We start from the raw sequence: 15,902 nt of genomic DNA, 5'->3' as shown, positions 1-15,902 counted from the left end.
TATATATATATATGTATATATTATTACCTCAATACAGTAATGGTCGCTGGATGTGCTACCTGTGCCATATTTTTTCTTTGGTCCAGTGAAATTTTTGTTTCAGACTAAATTTAGCTTGGTCCTGTGTCCTGACTGCCTTTAGCAACAGTAGTGCTACATGGGGATCTTGGAGTGCACTTCAGGCCTTGGGTTCATGCAAAAGTCTGTGCAGTCTGCAGTGTGAACCAAAGTGCAGAAAGTGAGGGTGACTGAGAGATTTGCTTCAAAATGGACTGTCCCCTGGCGCAAAGTACAGGACCAATGGAGACTTGTTTCCCTTTTCAGTCAGATGAAATAGGCTGTCTCAAAAGCCTTTAATTTCTGTAGGAGTACTTCACAGAGGACAGGTGAAAATAAAATTTATGTTGCAAAATTTGCTAGTGGGGATGGTAATATTTGGATCCAATTATTTAGTTGTTTACTTCTACTAAATATATAGGTAAACAGTAACAAAAAGTCTCCTGCTCCATCAGTGCATTACAAGTAAGGACACAATTTATCATTATTGAGAATAAATCTGTGCCTGAACATGTGAGTCATCAGTCATGTTAACTGGACAGAAAAGAATAAAGCTGATTTTTGCAGTTTGGTTTATGGGGTTTGTTTTGGTTTTGCCCTGTGGACTTGTTCAAAAATCCAGCTGCTAGTTTGAAAGGCGTCCTAAAGCAAAAATAGTTCCAGGGAGGAAAGCAAAATTGTGGTCACATTTTTAACAGGCTAGTCTCCAAAATGACAACTGTTGAGCTCAGATAACAAATGTACTCTAGCTAAAGACAGTGGGGTTGAGAAAAAGCTTTAAACAGCTGCCAAGATTTAGGCAGAGACAAACCCTTTGTTCTCTCTCCTCACCCCTCAGCACCCATACCCTCCCTGCTGCGTTACCATGTGCAGCAAGCACAGTCAGGCTTTTAAAGCGAGTAAGGGAGCATGAAGTGCTGGAGGGATACAAGCTTTGAAGTGACAGTGCCAACAGGGGACGTTTCTGTGACACTGGGTCACCCACTCTGATAGTTCATGCTAGCTCTTGGCTATTTAGAGCCTGTCAAAGGATTTTCATGTCTGCCTATGGATGAAAACTTGGGTATGTAAGATCCACAATCCCATGAACTATAGTGATGTTTGGGATGCTGATTCTCATGTGATACATGGGAAATATGTAAACTCTTACTGAGGGTACTCTACTTACAAGACACCATGTTAACTGCCTTTAAATCTAGAAGTATTGATTTTGATAAGCAATCAGTGTGATGGCTGTTATCCTTTGAGGACCATGAAGCACTGTGCTATTGAAGAACTTCTGTAGAACTTTGAGACTCTACTGTACTTGAGAATCTTAAGTGTTTTCTGTTGCTGGATTACAGCAAAAATGCAGGAATTGTAGTGATTACTGAATTTTGAGCTAATTAGATAATTTCCACACATGGCAGTCATCAACATCATGGCAGTCACCAACACCATGGCATCAACAGCAAGGGTGTGTAAACTTCTGTCATGCCCTGCTGCTTCAAAACAATGCCTGATATTTTTAGTTGCAGTATGGTGCTCCTATTAATGTAGTCAGACACCTTTTTAGGGTTTTTTTTGGTGTGTCTGTGTGTGTCTCTCTTTTAAAAGGTTACCTAAATTATTCTGGAGATTTGATTATTGAAGCATAGCTGCAGAAATTAGAAGTAAATAGAGTACATTTAGATTTCATATAAACAACAAAAGTGAAAAGATTCCTACTCTTAACAAAATAACTACATTAAATAATGCTGTTTGATCACTTCCAGTCAAAATGCTTCTTCGTGGTGTCTACATGGTGAAATATTTATCCAAATGTGTTACAGTCATTTGTGTGTAGACTAAACTGTAGAAAAACACCATAAAATTCATGGAAAAGCTGACAGAGCAACCTCAAACAGGAAAGAAAAAAAGAGAGACTAAGGAATTAACACAAGCAGATACAGATGAGGGGGGAAGCTGAGATTTACTTGGAGTCCAGCATCTGTTTTGATGATTGCTGCACACAGGAGGAAAAATTTTTGGAAGCTGTGAGACTTCTTAGATTATTTATATATATGGTAAAACATATTTGGACAATTCAAAGAATAGCTCTAACATCAGGGGAACTGTCTTGCTGGATGAATGTCTTACTGGAAAAAAAATCTCTTTTATTTAGGAAAAATATTTTGGATTTAGTACTTTGTTTTCATCATCTTAGGCTCGATGGAACACTTGCAGTTTGTTGGATTTCTTCATGAGTAGAAAAATTAATTAATTTCAAAATCTTTCCATAATATCAAAATAGGAAGATTTACTGGAATAAAAATTTCTGGTTTATAGTGAACCATTTTTAACAGAGTCCCTGATTAATGTGATTACCAGCTGCATTGCAGTTGCATTAAAGCAGTGACTGACATTTGAAACACTTAATTCTTACATTATGTTTAAATTGCAGCTCAGCACTGGTGTTAAAGGCTAGGGCTCAGCAGTCATTTCAAAATTACTCAGAGATGAAGTGTGTAAAAATCTTAGAGAGGGTAAGCCCTTGAAAAGTGACTTTTAGACACTAAAATATTAGTTTTTTGCTGTGGTAAGAGTTTTATCCAGTTCATATATGTCATCGACCAAGCGCTTGTATCACATTCTCATCAAAGCTGAAACTCATTATTAGGCTGCATTTTGAGCCACTCTAATAAGCTGCATTTATCCATCCACTGTGCCATGTTCCCCATTTGCTTTAACCTACAGAAAGGGAGAAGAATTAAAGCTGATAAAGCCATGTCTAATCAGCTTTGGGTAAGCCCAGCTCTGGGGCAGGGTTTATTTGTAGGCTGTGTTTGGAATGGTGAACTCACCTTCACTGAGTACCCTGGGCTTAGCAAATCCTTCCAGATGGCTTTTGAGTCTCCCAGTTTCAGCAAGCATTCTTTCCTTTCATCCAGAGAATAGATGATTTGCTGTTTAGCAGGGTCTGATTAAACTTGCAGCAGAGTTATTCACATTGTGGTTGACATGGTTCATCAATTTAATGGTGCATGAAAACAGAGACATATTAAAATTATCAGCATACAAAAAGTGTGTCTTCCAGCTGTGCTGTTTTGTTCTGTGTTGGGTTGTAGTGATATTGTTACTAACTTGGATAATTCCTGCATGAAATGGCTTTGGTAAACATGCTGTTGTATTATGACAGCATTTTTGATCTCTGCTTTCCAACAGTGAAAACATTTCTAGAAGATCAAAAGATTTAGTAAGAAATAAGGGAAAGAGGAGTTACTTCTCCCCCATTTCCATTTCTGGTAGTCCAGTTCTTTTCTAATTCCTTTGCTCTGCTTCTGTCCTTGTCATAGGAACCTGTATATGCTTCTACTTACTCTCCTGTTATACCTGCTCTCCATAAATTTCATCCTTTTCTACCTATTAATCAGGTGAGCAAAAGTCTGCACAATTTAAATGCTCAACAGTTTCAAGTAAGGACATTTTACCTGTGTTTTTTAACATACAAAATTAATAATCCTCTTAAATGATTAACCAGCTCAGTAAATGTAGCTTTAAAGGAACATAATGTTATGCCACTATCCTGTGTACTCTTCCTCAATATACAGTGTGCTGCTATTTCTCTTATGGTTGCTTTTCTGAAAGTTCTGTATCTGTTTTAGACTGTATTGGTGAGAAAGTAAAGGAAGAAAACATTATTGAATTCATTATAATACTGAAAACTTGTAAGTTGCTAAAAAAGGTGTATAAAAGGAGTAGTATGGAACTAGACAGCATTATTGTAGAATTTTGCTGTGTACCCTGATCTCCCTGTAAGTAATGTGCATGTCCAGTGTGAGACATAACATCATCTAACTTACTGACTGTAAAAGAACTGCTTTTGTTGAGAGGTGACTTTCCCATAGTGCTTTTCCTCAGTCCCTGTGTAAAGGATTTTTGCCTTGCATGTCCTGCTTCTATTCTCTGACTATCCCATCTTCCTGCTTCTCTCTTTCTTCCTTTAAGGTCTGTAGTACTAGTTTGAAAGAATCAAGCTCTCTGATTTCTGATGACCGTCATCCTTGGAGATGGAAGGTGAAATGCTGTATAAAATTTCTATTTCATTTTTGGAGGGAGGAGTGAAACAGAAAATTACACTCAGATTGATGATGCACATTCCTAATTTGTGTTTGCCTGGGAACAGAGTTCTGCTGCTGCTCCAGTAAATATTAGAGAAACTTCATGGGAAATGTTCCTCAACGTCATGTCTGCACCTCTGCAATTCCATCACAGACAATTTGAAGAATTAATAGATAATGAGAAATATAAACTTCCTGCACTCAGAGCAATATAACAAAGTTCTCTGAGCAGTAGAGTACTAGACCTTGATCTGAGCAAACCATTCCTGGTTCACATGATCAGAGGTAAAAAATGCAAAGGCAGAAGTGGGCAAAGAAACAAGCTGCAGAAAAACACAAGAAAACATTTTGGAATGTTTTCTTGAAAGAAAACAAAGAGGGCTCACTGGAAGCTCTCAATAGATTTACATAAATCAAATTCTGCTATATTATACTTCCTTCTCCCTTGCCTCCCAGCTCACACTTGTGGTTCCTGTGTTACAGGGAATCCATTGGGTTCTTCATTCCCACAGTCTGTGCTGCATGTAGGGAGCTTTCTGACCAGCCTGGGTAATGGCAGTGAGTTCAAGGAGCAGATACTGCTGGGCTGGGATGAGGAATACAGAGGCTACTGGATATATTACAAACATTTAGACGACTGATATTTACCATTTCCACATTCACTTTTATAGCTGGTTTTGAATATGATCTTTTACTGTGAGTTTTTTTTAATTAAAATTAAATTTTAGACTATTCTGAAATTTGTTCGTGCTACCTCTTTCCTATAAGCTGTGGATTTAATATAGCTTATTTACTTTGGTTGTGACAGAGTTCACCAGCTTTAGGTATCTAGAAGAGAACAATATATTCTAACTTAATAATAACCCTCCAGTAATGACAGGAGGCCTTTTAATGAGCTGTTCATTCCATCTGTCTTAAAAGGATAACAGCAAAAATAGTCAAAAAGAGTCTTCTTTACATTGATTTTGGTGAGCTACATCCTTCTCTCTTAGCAAGCTGCTTCCTTCTAGCACTGTGTCAAGGTACATGCAGATTTGTTTGGGGTTTTTTTCTGACACAGTTAATCACTTTGTTATTTGCACCAAACATGAGTTGAGTGTGTTCTGTTTTCCTCAAAGCATTTCTGAACAGAAAGGCATATTTTTGCATGGAGTTTTCCCTCCATGTTTTCTTACATGAAGGCCCTTATAAAGTTGCAGAGCAAAACAACACAGAGACTTTTTACCGTACTTGTACAACTGTTGGATTCTCCTTATGCTTTTTTGTTTTAGGAGCTTACACTAGAGAAGTTACTTGTATTAAAAAAAAAAAAAAAGATACTTTTTGAATTCTTCTTTTATGTAATTTATAATATTTGTTTTAATAGAACCCCCTTTTGAAAAACAGATTTTTTTTGTGTTCATTCTTCGCTTTGATTCCCCCAGGTAGTGGCAGTCTTGATCTTCTACATAGAAAAACATGAATTATCTTATTTCTTGTATTAAAAAACAACCAACAAAAACAACAAAACCAAACAGCAGCATGCTAACAGACCACTCTTTCTCAGTTCTTGTCACCTAAAGGGGACCTTGCTTGGACTGCAAAATTGCAGGAGCATTGCCTAGAAGTGGCCCTTTCCTTAGCATAAACAGGGGAGTGCCTGCCATACCCTCAAGAAATGTGCTAGAAAAGACCAATATCATCATCCAACCTAGCCAAGCTGTGGGAGAAAGTAATCCCTTTTTCTAACTGTTCTTGCATTGAGTTTGTGAATCCCTCCCAGCCTAAAAACAGGATCTTTTAGAAAAACACGCAGTCTTAATTCTAAACTGTCAGCCTACAGAAAATTCTTGGCAATATTAAGTAATTCTTCATATGTTATTATTCTTGCTGTGTTAAATGTAACTCCTAACCCTTTCTTCAGTGAAAATACATACTTACCTGATATAATCTAATGTTAATTAAAAAAAATATTTTAAACCTTGCAAAATTGTCAGCACCCTGGGTAGAAGCATGGAGTCTGGAAATGGATGAGTTATTCCAGTACAGATTATCTGTTCCAAACAACTTTCCATGAGAGTTTTTGTTTCTCTTCTTTTTCTGTCTTCCTAATTGGCTGGGTTGGGGTTTTTTTTAATAACATTTCTCTTAAAAGCCTGGTTTACCAGACTTTTCTAATATCCTTTTTTTTTCAACCATCTATGTGATTCTCTCTTCTTTATCTTCATCATTCTCCTCTATGTTGGTGTCATCATGAGGGTCTTCTCAGGGGATGAGACTGCATCCTTTGTTTTCCATGTTCATGAAAACATTTTGATCAAATTTGGGATGAATCAGATCACTGCATGGCTCTTTCTTCTTTGGTCAGTTAACCAGTTTACAGCCTGTAAGCTGCTCTGGTATTTTTATGTTGCTCAGAAAAACCTACCCCAGAATGTCATCTGTGATTAACTCAAATGTATTAAAGAAATCACAGATAACAGCGTTAATACATTTAATCACACTTGAGCTCATCAAACTTACCCTTTTGATTAAACCTGTTTTCCATAATGCCGTGTGGAATGGCATTAATTACATGCTGGTGATTTGATTCTTCATTGATTGTCTTTGCAGCAGCCTTGCCATGGGTGTCTGGAAGAGCCAACAGCTTGTGTGACCTGTTCCTACATGCTTTAGTTTTACTTCTAAATATTGTCCACATCTGAGCTTTTATCCTAATTATTTTCCCATTTTCAAAGGCTTTTGTTTGAAATTAGCTCTTGTATTTTGGGGTATCTCCTTTTCCAGTTTTTTTGTCTAAGGTATCAATGAACACATCCATCTATTTTACACAATAAATTAGAATGTTTCATTGAAAGTAACTACTTTAAGTGAAAAAATTGCATTGGATCTGTTTTATTCCTAAGTTTTTGTATGTTATTTTTATTTATTCTTGATATATTAATTTTTGATTTGACTTTTTTACAGTTGCAAATTTGAGGTTCTTCTTTCATATAATAATTTGAGTTTTTAAACTTAGAAATAAAATTTGGACTTAGAATCTTCTTGAGTTTTAGCTTTCTTAACATATGTTGTCCCAATTAGAATGGGCTTTGACCAGTTAATTCCTCTACAAATGCTCCATGTGGCAGTTCTGAAAGCTTTCCAAACTTTTCCCAACTAGCAGGTGGATTTTTTCTGAAATTTCTTTTGACAGTTGCATTGGCTCATATTAGCTTTCTAGCTATATAAAGTTATTATTTATTTAATCATGGCATAGACTTCTGGTTTTCAGCAGAACTGTTAAGGGAAGTTAAGTTGATGGGAAATTTCTTGGTGTCTATTTAGTTTATAATTTTTTTGTTTATTTGTTCATTAATAGATTAATGTAGGAGTCCTCATGCATTAGGAAGAGATCTAGTGTGGAATTTCTCCAAATTGTGTAACATACGTAGACAGTCTGATTTTTTCTTTTGATTAGGAGCTCCAAAGATGTTTCGCCCAATGGAACAGCTTGAATTCTTCCAAAAAAAAAAGAAAAAAAAAAGTCTGCTTCTCCTGTCTGACAGCTGTTTTCTTTTATCCTTTGACACAGCTCCAGGATGACTGACAATCTTTCTGGCAATTCATGTGTGTAGTGATTAACACACATACTTTCTAGGTCTGCATCTTCAGAATTTTCAGTAGCTCTGTAGACTCTGAAGCTCCTGGTATTTGCTGGAGATAAAATCCAAAATTAAGACTCCTGTAAGGTTAAAAACCCAAATCCACATTATTTTACTCCTTTCTGCCTCTCCCTAACTTCCCTCATATCATAATGGAAGTCAGCATCCTTTTCAAGTTTAAAATATTTGGTTTGTGTATTAAATTTTACTTGTGGCTTCATTAGGTGTTTATTAATTTCCTGCCCAGGTCTCCTTTAATATGTTGTTGTGGTATTTTCTATCAACTCTTCATCCCAGAGGTGGCTGTGCTGACAATGGGTGGAGACTGGGTGGAAGAAATGAAAGAAACTTCTTCAGTGTTTTTCTTTAAAGCATTCAAAGGCTTTGACAGATGAGGAAATGATACTGAATAGATTGCATGTTGTTATTTCTATTGAACATTTTGGAGTTCTAGGGAAAAATCAGAGTATTTAATCTTGATTATCATGGCTTGCAGTCCTGTTGTCTGTCTGTCCAGCTCTTTTTCCTGATAAATGGAGAGGAAGTGTTACTGCAGAAGGCTGCAGAAATATAGTGGCCCTAGTCCTTGTACAAACTTTTTCTTGGTTTGTCTTCATTCTTCTGGCTAATGTCTGCTGATCCTGGTAAATGTTGAAAGCTACAAACTCTCTATATTAGAGTGTCCCCTGCAGTCACAATAGTTTTTATATAAAATGACTTATTTATTTAGTCTGATTGATTTTTAAGAAAATAAAAAATAACAATATCTTCTTGAAAGGAGAATAGTTTTTATGTTCACAAGCTGGTGCATACTTTTGCATTTTCCTTCTGTGGTACTCTGACCTAGAGTGGTATTAAAGCTTGAGATTTTAATTTATTTTTTTCAATTCTAGCAGCTAGGTTGTGAAGAAAAATGATTAATAGAATCAACTTGAAAGTAATTCTAGAGTTGACAGTCCCATGCACTAAAAATACTTCTTTGTTTGACTTCTATGCAGTGTAATCCCTGAAATGTTGATAGTTTTTAAAGATGACTATATTAAAGTAACAGTCCTTTGGCCTGACCTAGCTACAGCAGAGTATGTAAATTCAGTTTCTTCCCTACCTAAAGTACCATCATCAATCTGTCTGTGTGAGAAGGGCACTGAGACAGTTCTCCTTCTGCTTCTAATCACTCCAGCTGTTGGCTGCCAACCTCCAAAGCAAGAAAGGAAAGCTAAGGGTGACCTAGGGGGAGAAAAAAAAGAGGGAGTGGTAAAGATGATCAGTCCTTGGAAAAATATTTAGGAGAGCAAGCTGACTTAAGATCTAAAACGAGCAGCCTCTGGAGACACTGCTAATCCTGCCTGGGGAGCTGAGTTACTGTAAGAGACTGATCAGGAATCACCCACTGAAGTTACACCACTTCTCTGTTTGTCCCTGTGCCACCTGCAGATTTGCACACCTGGAAACATCTGCTCATAGTCAGTAATGATGTCACCTGTGTAGTAAGTCATGGCTCAAAAGAACAAGGCCTGGAAAATGATTTCTTACACAGAGTGAATTGTTAGCTTTGAGTAGAGGAGTGCCATCTGCCCTGGCTGGTAGTCTCATTAAAAGGTCAGAGAGCACAGACCAAAACCTTGTGCTCCCAGTGTAATGGGGCAGCAAGACAATGAAGCCCTGCAGGGTGTGGGACTTCACTGTAGCAGCTTGTTCCCTGCTCCCTTCCTCTGCATCTGGCAGCTGAAATGTTCCACCAGTCTTTAGCTATGTCTCTAGCAGGTTTTTGAAACATCTCTTTTTTTCTTTCTTTCTTTCTTTCTTTCTTTCTTTCTTTCTTTCTTTCTTTCTTTCTTTCTTTCTTTCTTTCTTTCTTTCTTTCTTTCTTTCTTTCTTTCTTTCTTTCTTTCTTTCTTTCTTTCTTTCTTTCTTTCTTTCTTTCTTTCTTTCTTTCTTTCTTTCTTTCTTTCTTTCTTTCTTTCTTTCTTTCTTTCTTTCTTTCTTTCTTTCTTTCTTTCTTTCTTTCTTTCTTTCTTTCTTTCTTTCTTTCTTTCCCCCAAAAAGCAAAGAATGGCAGATAACCAGGAGAGTCAGATGACCATTGAGGAGAGGAAACACCTGATTTCAGCTCGAGAAGAAGCCTGGAAGTCCAAGGGAAAAGGAGCAGCCAATGACTCCACACAGTTCACTGTGGCTGGCCGAATGGTAAAAAAAGGTCAGTGACGAAATGATCCCAATATAAATAAGACACCTCTTATCTGTCTAGTCAAAATAAAGTCAAACTAAAGCAATGCAGAAACTGCATCTGTATTTAGCAAGAGGAAGACTGTTTATCTTCAGCTGAATAATTGTGTCATGAGGCTGTTCACTTTAGTTTCTTGTGGGCGTGGTATTGATCCATTTTATTCTGCACTGTTGCACTGCCCTCCACTTATCACTGGGCTCTGTCTGGCTGGTGGAAATCTACCACTGCAACAGGGATATATGTTTTGGTTTTCCTTCTAATACAACCCACAGGACATAGTCAGATTATTCTTTTTTACTTCCTTTGAAAACCCAGCTGCACTGTCTAGAGAATAGTTGTGAAATCGAGCTGTTTCTGTTGCTGGCATTTCCCCCACTCCTAGGATCACTGGGAATATTTAGCAAACAAGTATTGTTTTTATGGATGCTGTCTTGGACAACAGCTTGAAGTGTTATGTTTGGCTGAAGATTCCCTGGTTCTGCATAAAACCACAGAGTAGAAATGACAAGGGAGCAATGTTGACTTTTTTGGGATCTCTTGAATTCAGTCACTGTTTCCAGATCTAATCATTCTTCTGAAGTGGACAGGAGTCTCTGAAGGCTGCACATGGTAGGAGTGCAGCTGTTCACACAGCATGCCTGGGAAGATGATAGCTTTGGGAAGAAGGTACCTAAACTGATCTTTTGTGCTTAATGACTACTAGGTTTTGGGTTGTTACAGGGACTTGGTTATTAAACACAACAACAATGAACCTTGAATTAAATTGCAACCATGAAAAAAAATTCACTGTAGGGCAAGGGCAATACTGCAACAGGAGTAAATGCTTGCAATCCAAGCCACAATCTGTTGGCAGACAAACAGACAAATGGTATTAGGAATTGCCTCTGTTAGTAACATATTTTAGCTGCTGCTTACATTTTGCTGCTAGAAATGACAGTTGGTCACTATTTAAAGAGTAGCCCTTTTTGAAGGGTCACTAAAAAAACTGTTTAGAGTTCAGAGCAGACCTGCTCTTTGAGTTTTGGGTTTGTTGGTTTGTTTTTTTTTTTGGTGGTTTTTTTTTTTTTTTTGCAAATAGTTTGGTCTTTGGAAAGGAAAAGAACGAATAGAAGAGCACTTGCCCTTCTTAATAAAAAAATTATCTTGCAAGGATCTCTTTAGGTGCTGTGATGATTCTTTTGAAGAAGTAAGGTAATGCAATGACAGTGAAATCAATAAAAGTAGCCCAAGTTAGATGTGTACTGATTTATATCCTGAAAGAATAAATTATCATTATGAGTTTTTAATTTAAGAGATTATGAAAAAGCAATGCAAAATAACATCTTTGTTATATGCATGTGCACAGATGCTGTATTTTAATTGCTTCTTATGGCTGAAAATTATCCCGTCCTAATTGGAAGGTGATCCTCTCCTAAGCAGTTCTCTGTGGTCTTGTGGATTATGTACTGGTAGAGCTGCTTAAGAGCTGTGTTCTCTTGAGTGTGTCTTGAGGAAGGCTTAACCCACTGACTTAAAATCTGCTGGAATTTTGAGTCTCTTAGGTAACAGAGGAAAAAAATTGCTTTTGGAAAAGCTACCTAATAATATTCCAAATTTAACTTGGAATTTAACGATGATGACAATTATATTGCTACAACGTGCAGTAAAGATAATGGAAACATGTTTAGTATATGTTCTCCCAGCACAGTATTGGTTTAATCTGATCAAAATAACTAAAGGCTTAAGCTTACATGGCTCAGTAATTAGTAAGCTATGGCTAAGTGGAAAATAGATAATAGAGAACAGTATAAATGTCTGTTTCTCCATTTACTGAAAGTCTAGGCAGCAAAAGTTAATAGGTGCAATTGTTTGCCTCAGTATCCTTTTCTACCTAATAAAACCCACGACTACTATAGAGTGCAGTTCTCTTACTAGACCAGTGTAGATTCACATGACAACTAAAACTAAAAAATCTATCCTTATTTTACCCACTGGGTCTAGAATTAATTGCTTTATGATAGTTACTGAGAAGGATGGAGGAGAGTACAACAAAAGGAGAGCGTAGTGCTTGATGTGGTGGAGATTCTAACTTCCATTTCTACTTCAATTTCCATGTATACTTAAAAACTGAACAGGGACCAAGAATTACTGTGAAATCCAGGGACAGCATTCACAAGTCAGATGCATTCTGTTATGTGTATTCATAGAGTGCTTAAATTTTAAAAAGGGAGCAAGAGAGTGGTAGAGGTGAAGGTGCCTAGCAAGATCATGGTGACTTCCCTGCTAAACTTATCTTTTTTTTTCAGAACACTTCAATGTTTATGAAGCTTGTGGCACAGCTGGAGCCCAAAATGTAGGACAAATGATCTGCTGCTACCTTGAAAAGGAGCAAAATTAATATATTCCAGAGACAGCCTATATCTTGCGTTAGCTTGTTAAGAGACACTGGGAAATGAAGCTTTGTGAATGGGGTGGTTTCTGAGGCTACTGTTGAATAAAGGAGCAGGGAGGGCCCTCTGCCATCTCCAATACAATGGCTGGGGAAGTGTGCTGGCCTGTAGGAAGTATCCAGGCTCAGCTGCTTTCCCCAGATAGCTTCTCTGTCGTCCCTGTTGGAAGCACAGGCTGACTCATGGCTGCATTTCCTGTGCTCTGTGTCCCTGTGCAGGCCTGGCTTCCCCAAGTGCACTGACACCAACAGCATCCCCTTTCCGGCAGAAGTCTACCACCCCAGTTACAAAGCCCTTGGAAGGTAAGAAAGAAAAATGGCTGAAATAGGTTCAGGCTTATTTACTTCCTGCCAATTAACAGGTTTTACTTTCTCATTTGCTTAGAAATTGAAGCCAGGCCTGACATGCAGTTGGAATCAGATATGAAGCTTGACAAGTTGGAGTCATTCTTGGGAAGGCTGAATAACAAAGGTTGGTAGAGTTACAAAGGGTGGCAGTATATCCACCCTCTAACTTTAGTAAATTGATTAAAGTGCCCCTTAGTTAAAATATCTGGTAGCAGAAACTGAATGTTTCTTTGCTCACACTGCATTTACTGAAAATTTTATTTTTGTGATTCAGTCTTTGCTAAATTTTAAAAAAAGCCTTTTGCAATTGTATTACAAGTGTACAGTAAAATAAATCACAGATGCCTAAATAACTTTCTTAACTCTCTGGAAACAGGGATGTACACATCCTTTTGTAGGGCAGAATTTCCTAACAGCACACATCCAGTCTGAACCATATTGCCATATACAGTGAAACATCTTTAAATGTAGTTGAGTCCTATTAAAATCAAAATAGGATACTAAGCTGCTCCCAAGCACAATTCATTCACTTTCCTGCTTTTTTGAAAATTGACTGTCTGTAGCAGCTCATCAGCTTCCCTCACAGCCTGTTGACTGTTTATGAAGCTCTCTAGAGTTGTCTGGTGTTTCCATCTCATATGTCTGTCCTCCATTTGTAAGACAAAAATCTTTATTACATCTCTATGTAATTTGTAGTGTAACAGATACCATAAACAAATGTATTTACATTTCAGTACAGGAGGCACTAGCATAGAATAATGACTGTGCCACACTCACTTGTCTGAAGTAGTGACTTTTCCTCTTGTGATTCTAGATCTTTTCAAAGGCAGGAATTACACAGTTGGAGGCAAGATGGAATATACAAAAACTAAAATGCTTACATCATCATACTATAGCAACTCATTTATAATGTCCAAGTTTTCATTTAGCTTTATTTCCCTACCATTTTGTATAATGGTTATTTCATATGAGTTGCAGTTCACTGTTTTAATGTTCTTTATCAACACACTTTTTCTACCATCAATTAAAAAAAAAAACTAACACACAAAAACCCCAACAAAAACCAAAATACCACCACCACACTGAAAAAAAAATTACCCAGGCAACTACCAAACAAGCCATGTTTGCCTTTTCTAGACTTAGAAACTCTAGTATGGTTATTTACTGGGTGAGGTGTTTTTTTCTTGCAGTTGCTGGGATGCAAGAGACAGTGCTGACAGTTACAGGAAGGTCTGTAAAAGAGGTGATGAAGCTGGATGATGATGAAACATTTTCCAAATTTTATCGCCATGTGGATTTCCCTTCCTCCTCAGTGCCTTTGGACTTTAATGAGGACTTCGATGCCATCTTTGATCCTTATGCACCAAAGTAAGAATTACTTTTCCCCCATTGTTTTGAATGCTGAGACAAGGGCAGTGTTCAAAATGTTCAGCTCTAAGTCATCCTTATTGGGCACGTTCATTTCTTCTGAAATCATGCTCCTGCCTGAATTGAGGAATTGATCCTGATTTATTGTCATTAGATGATTCTGACTAGAAAAATTACCTGATGATTATAAACACTGCTTGTTTTTCAGGTTGACATCTTCTGTAGCAGAGCACAAACGTGCAGTTAGGCCCACACGCAGAGTCCAGTCCTCCAGAAACCCCCTGAAAATGCTTGCAGCAAGACAAGATATTCTGCATGAGTATACTGAACAAAGACTGAATGTTGCCTTCATGGAGTCAAAGAGAATGAAAGTAGAAAAAAGTAAGCCAGCAGGATGATTTGTACAAGACACCATCTTGCCTTTGTAATTAAAAAAGAAAAAAAATCCCAATGCAAAAAATGGAACTGAAGGAATGGAACATATTCTCTGAGTGGCAATAAATTGATTGAGGTATAAGGTGAAATACAGACTGCATAGGAGACCTGGAGAGAAAGGCATCTGTGATTTCCTCATGGAAAGCTACCTATAGCCACCTCCTGTGCACAGATTTAATTATTTATTTTTAGCACAATCACCTTGTGCAGAGGGGGAAGAGAGAGAGCCACGATGCCTGCAGGGTGAGGAGGTCAAGGAAAGCAGATCCAACCTCATCATGCTGGGGTGAGAGCTGGCAAGAGTAGATGAATTTTTGTTCAGATACACTGGCCTCAATTTTGGGTCCTAATTTTCTCTCAGAAAGTGGAATTAGCCTTCTTGACTCCTTCTGATTAATTTCCATACAGGATCAGTGCTTTGTGGCAGGGCTTACAAGGTGTTTTACTTGTGAATTTGCTTTTTCCTGACAACCAGACGGACAACAAAGACATCACTGTAAAATTTATTCAAAGATTTGTCCAGCCACTCTTACATTTTGGGGTACCAGTTTTCCTTACTACACTTGAGTAAAGAAAGATCATCTTTAACTATTGATTGTATTGATGAAAACACTAAGTATATATGTAATACTTTGTTGCCATCTCATGAGAAGGATTTCCCTGAGTTATAAATTCAAAAAGTGTCTTGTCTTTGGTTGAACAATAAACAAAAGTAGACAAGAATCTGACTGTAAGTTTACAGTAAAACATGGCTAAGACTTTGAAATGTAAATGAGTGTTGCATCACACTGTCTCAGCCAAATTTTAAGGGAATTACAGTTAATTAGCCTTGTCTCTGTGCTGTCTTTTATTATTAATGACTTAAAAGGCATTGAAGATCTGCACAGTACTTCACAAGACATTGGGTAGGACGGTTCCTAGTAAAGCTGGTATTCATGCCAATTCTGACACTGACAGTGTACTCTTGGATATCTAGAAATTAAGATAGTCCTAAACCCACAAATCTTTGGGGTAGTGGTTAATGTGCCTTTACTGTTGCTATGGAGAAGAAGAAAAACTGGAAATAATGGGCAGAAATTATTTTCTTAATGCAGCAACTAATTTTTTTTTTTTTTTTTTTTTTTTAATTTTACATCTCTCTGTCTTTCCTCCAATTTCTTTTCATGTACAAGTGTCTACAAATTCAAATTTCTCAGAAGTAGCACTTGCTGGCCTGGCAAGCAAAGAGAATTTCAGCAACATTAGCCTGCGGAGTGTTAATCTAACAGAGCAGAACTCTAACAACAGTGCTGTGCCATACAAGAAGCTAATGCTCCTGCAAATTAAAGGTATGCTGG

At 37.4% G+C, this 15,902-nt stretch overlaps 1 protein-coding gene across 7 annotated transcripts in view; it reads left to right on the top strand.

Annotated features, from left to right (window-relative positions):
- The window catches only part of SVIL (supervillin), a 134,453-nt gene that overhangs the window by 104,944 nt on the left and 13,607 nt on the right, over positions 1-15,902 (top strand). For 6 of the 7 annotated variants that reach the window (XM_058825573.1, XM_058825555.1, XM_058825562.1 and 3 more), the window contains 8 exons: positions 3,372-3,449; positions 4,024-4,092; positions 9,806-9,956; positions 12,634-12,717; positions 12,800-12,886; positions 13,953-14,130; positions 14,339-14,511; positions 15,738-15,893. In XM_058825573.1, coding sequence (XP_058681556.1) covers positions 3,372-3,449; positions 4,024-4,092; positions 9,806-9,956; positions 12,634-12,717; positions 12,800-12,886; positions 13,953-14,130; positions 14,339-14,511; positions 15,738-15,893 — 976 coding nt within the window. The remainder of the gene's footprint in view (positions 1-3,371; positions 3,450-4,023; positions 4,093-9,805; positions 9,957-12,633; positions 12,718-12,799; positions 12,887-13,952; positions 14,131-14,338; positions 14,512-15,737; positions 15,894-15,902) is intronic. The other variant, XM_058825592.1, reaches the window with a different exon arrangement.

Source organism: Ammospiza caudacuta, chromosome 1 (genome assembly GCF_027887145.1).
Source record: "Ammospiza caudacuta isolate bAmmCau1 chromosome 1, bAmmCau1.pri, whole genome shotgun sequence".
Lineage (NCBI taxonomy): Eukaryota > Metazoa > Chordata > Aves > Passeriformes > Passerellidae > Ammospiza > Ammospiza caudacuta.
Note: the sequence above shows the minus strand (reverse complement) of the source record. Positions and strands in the feature narration are given on the sequence as shown.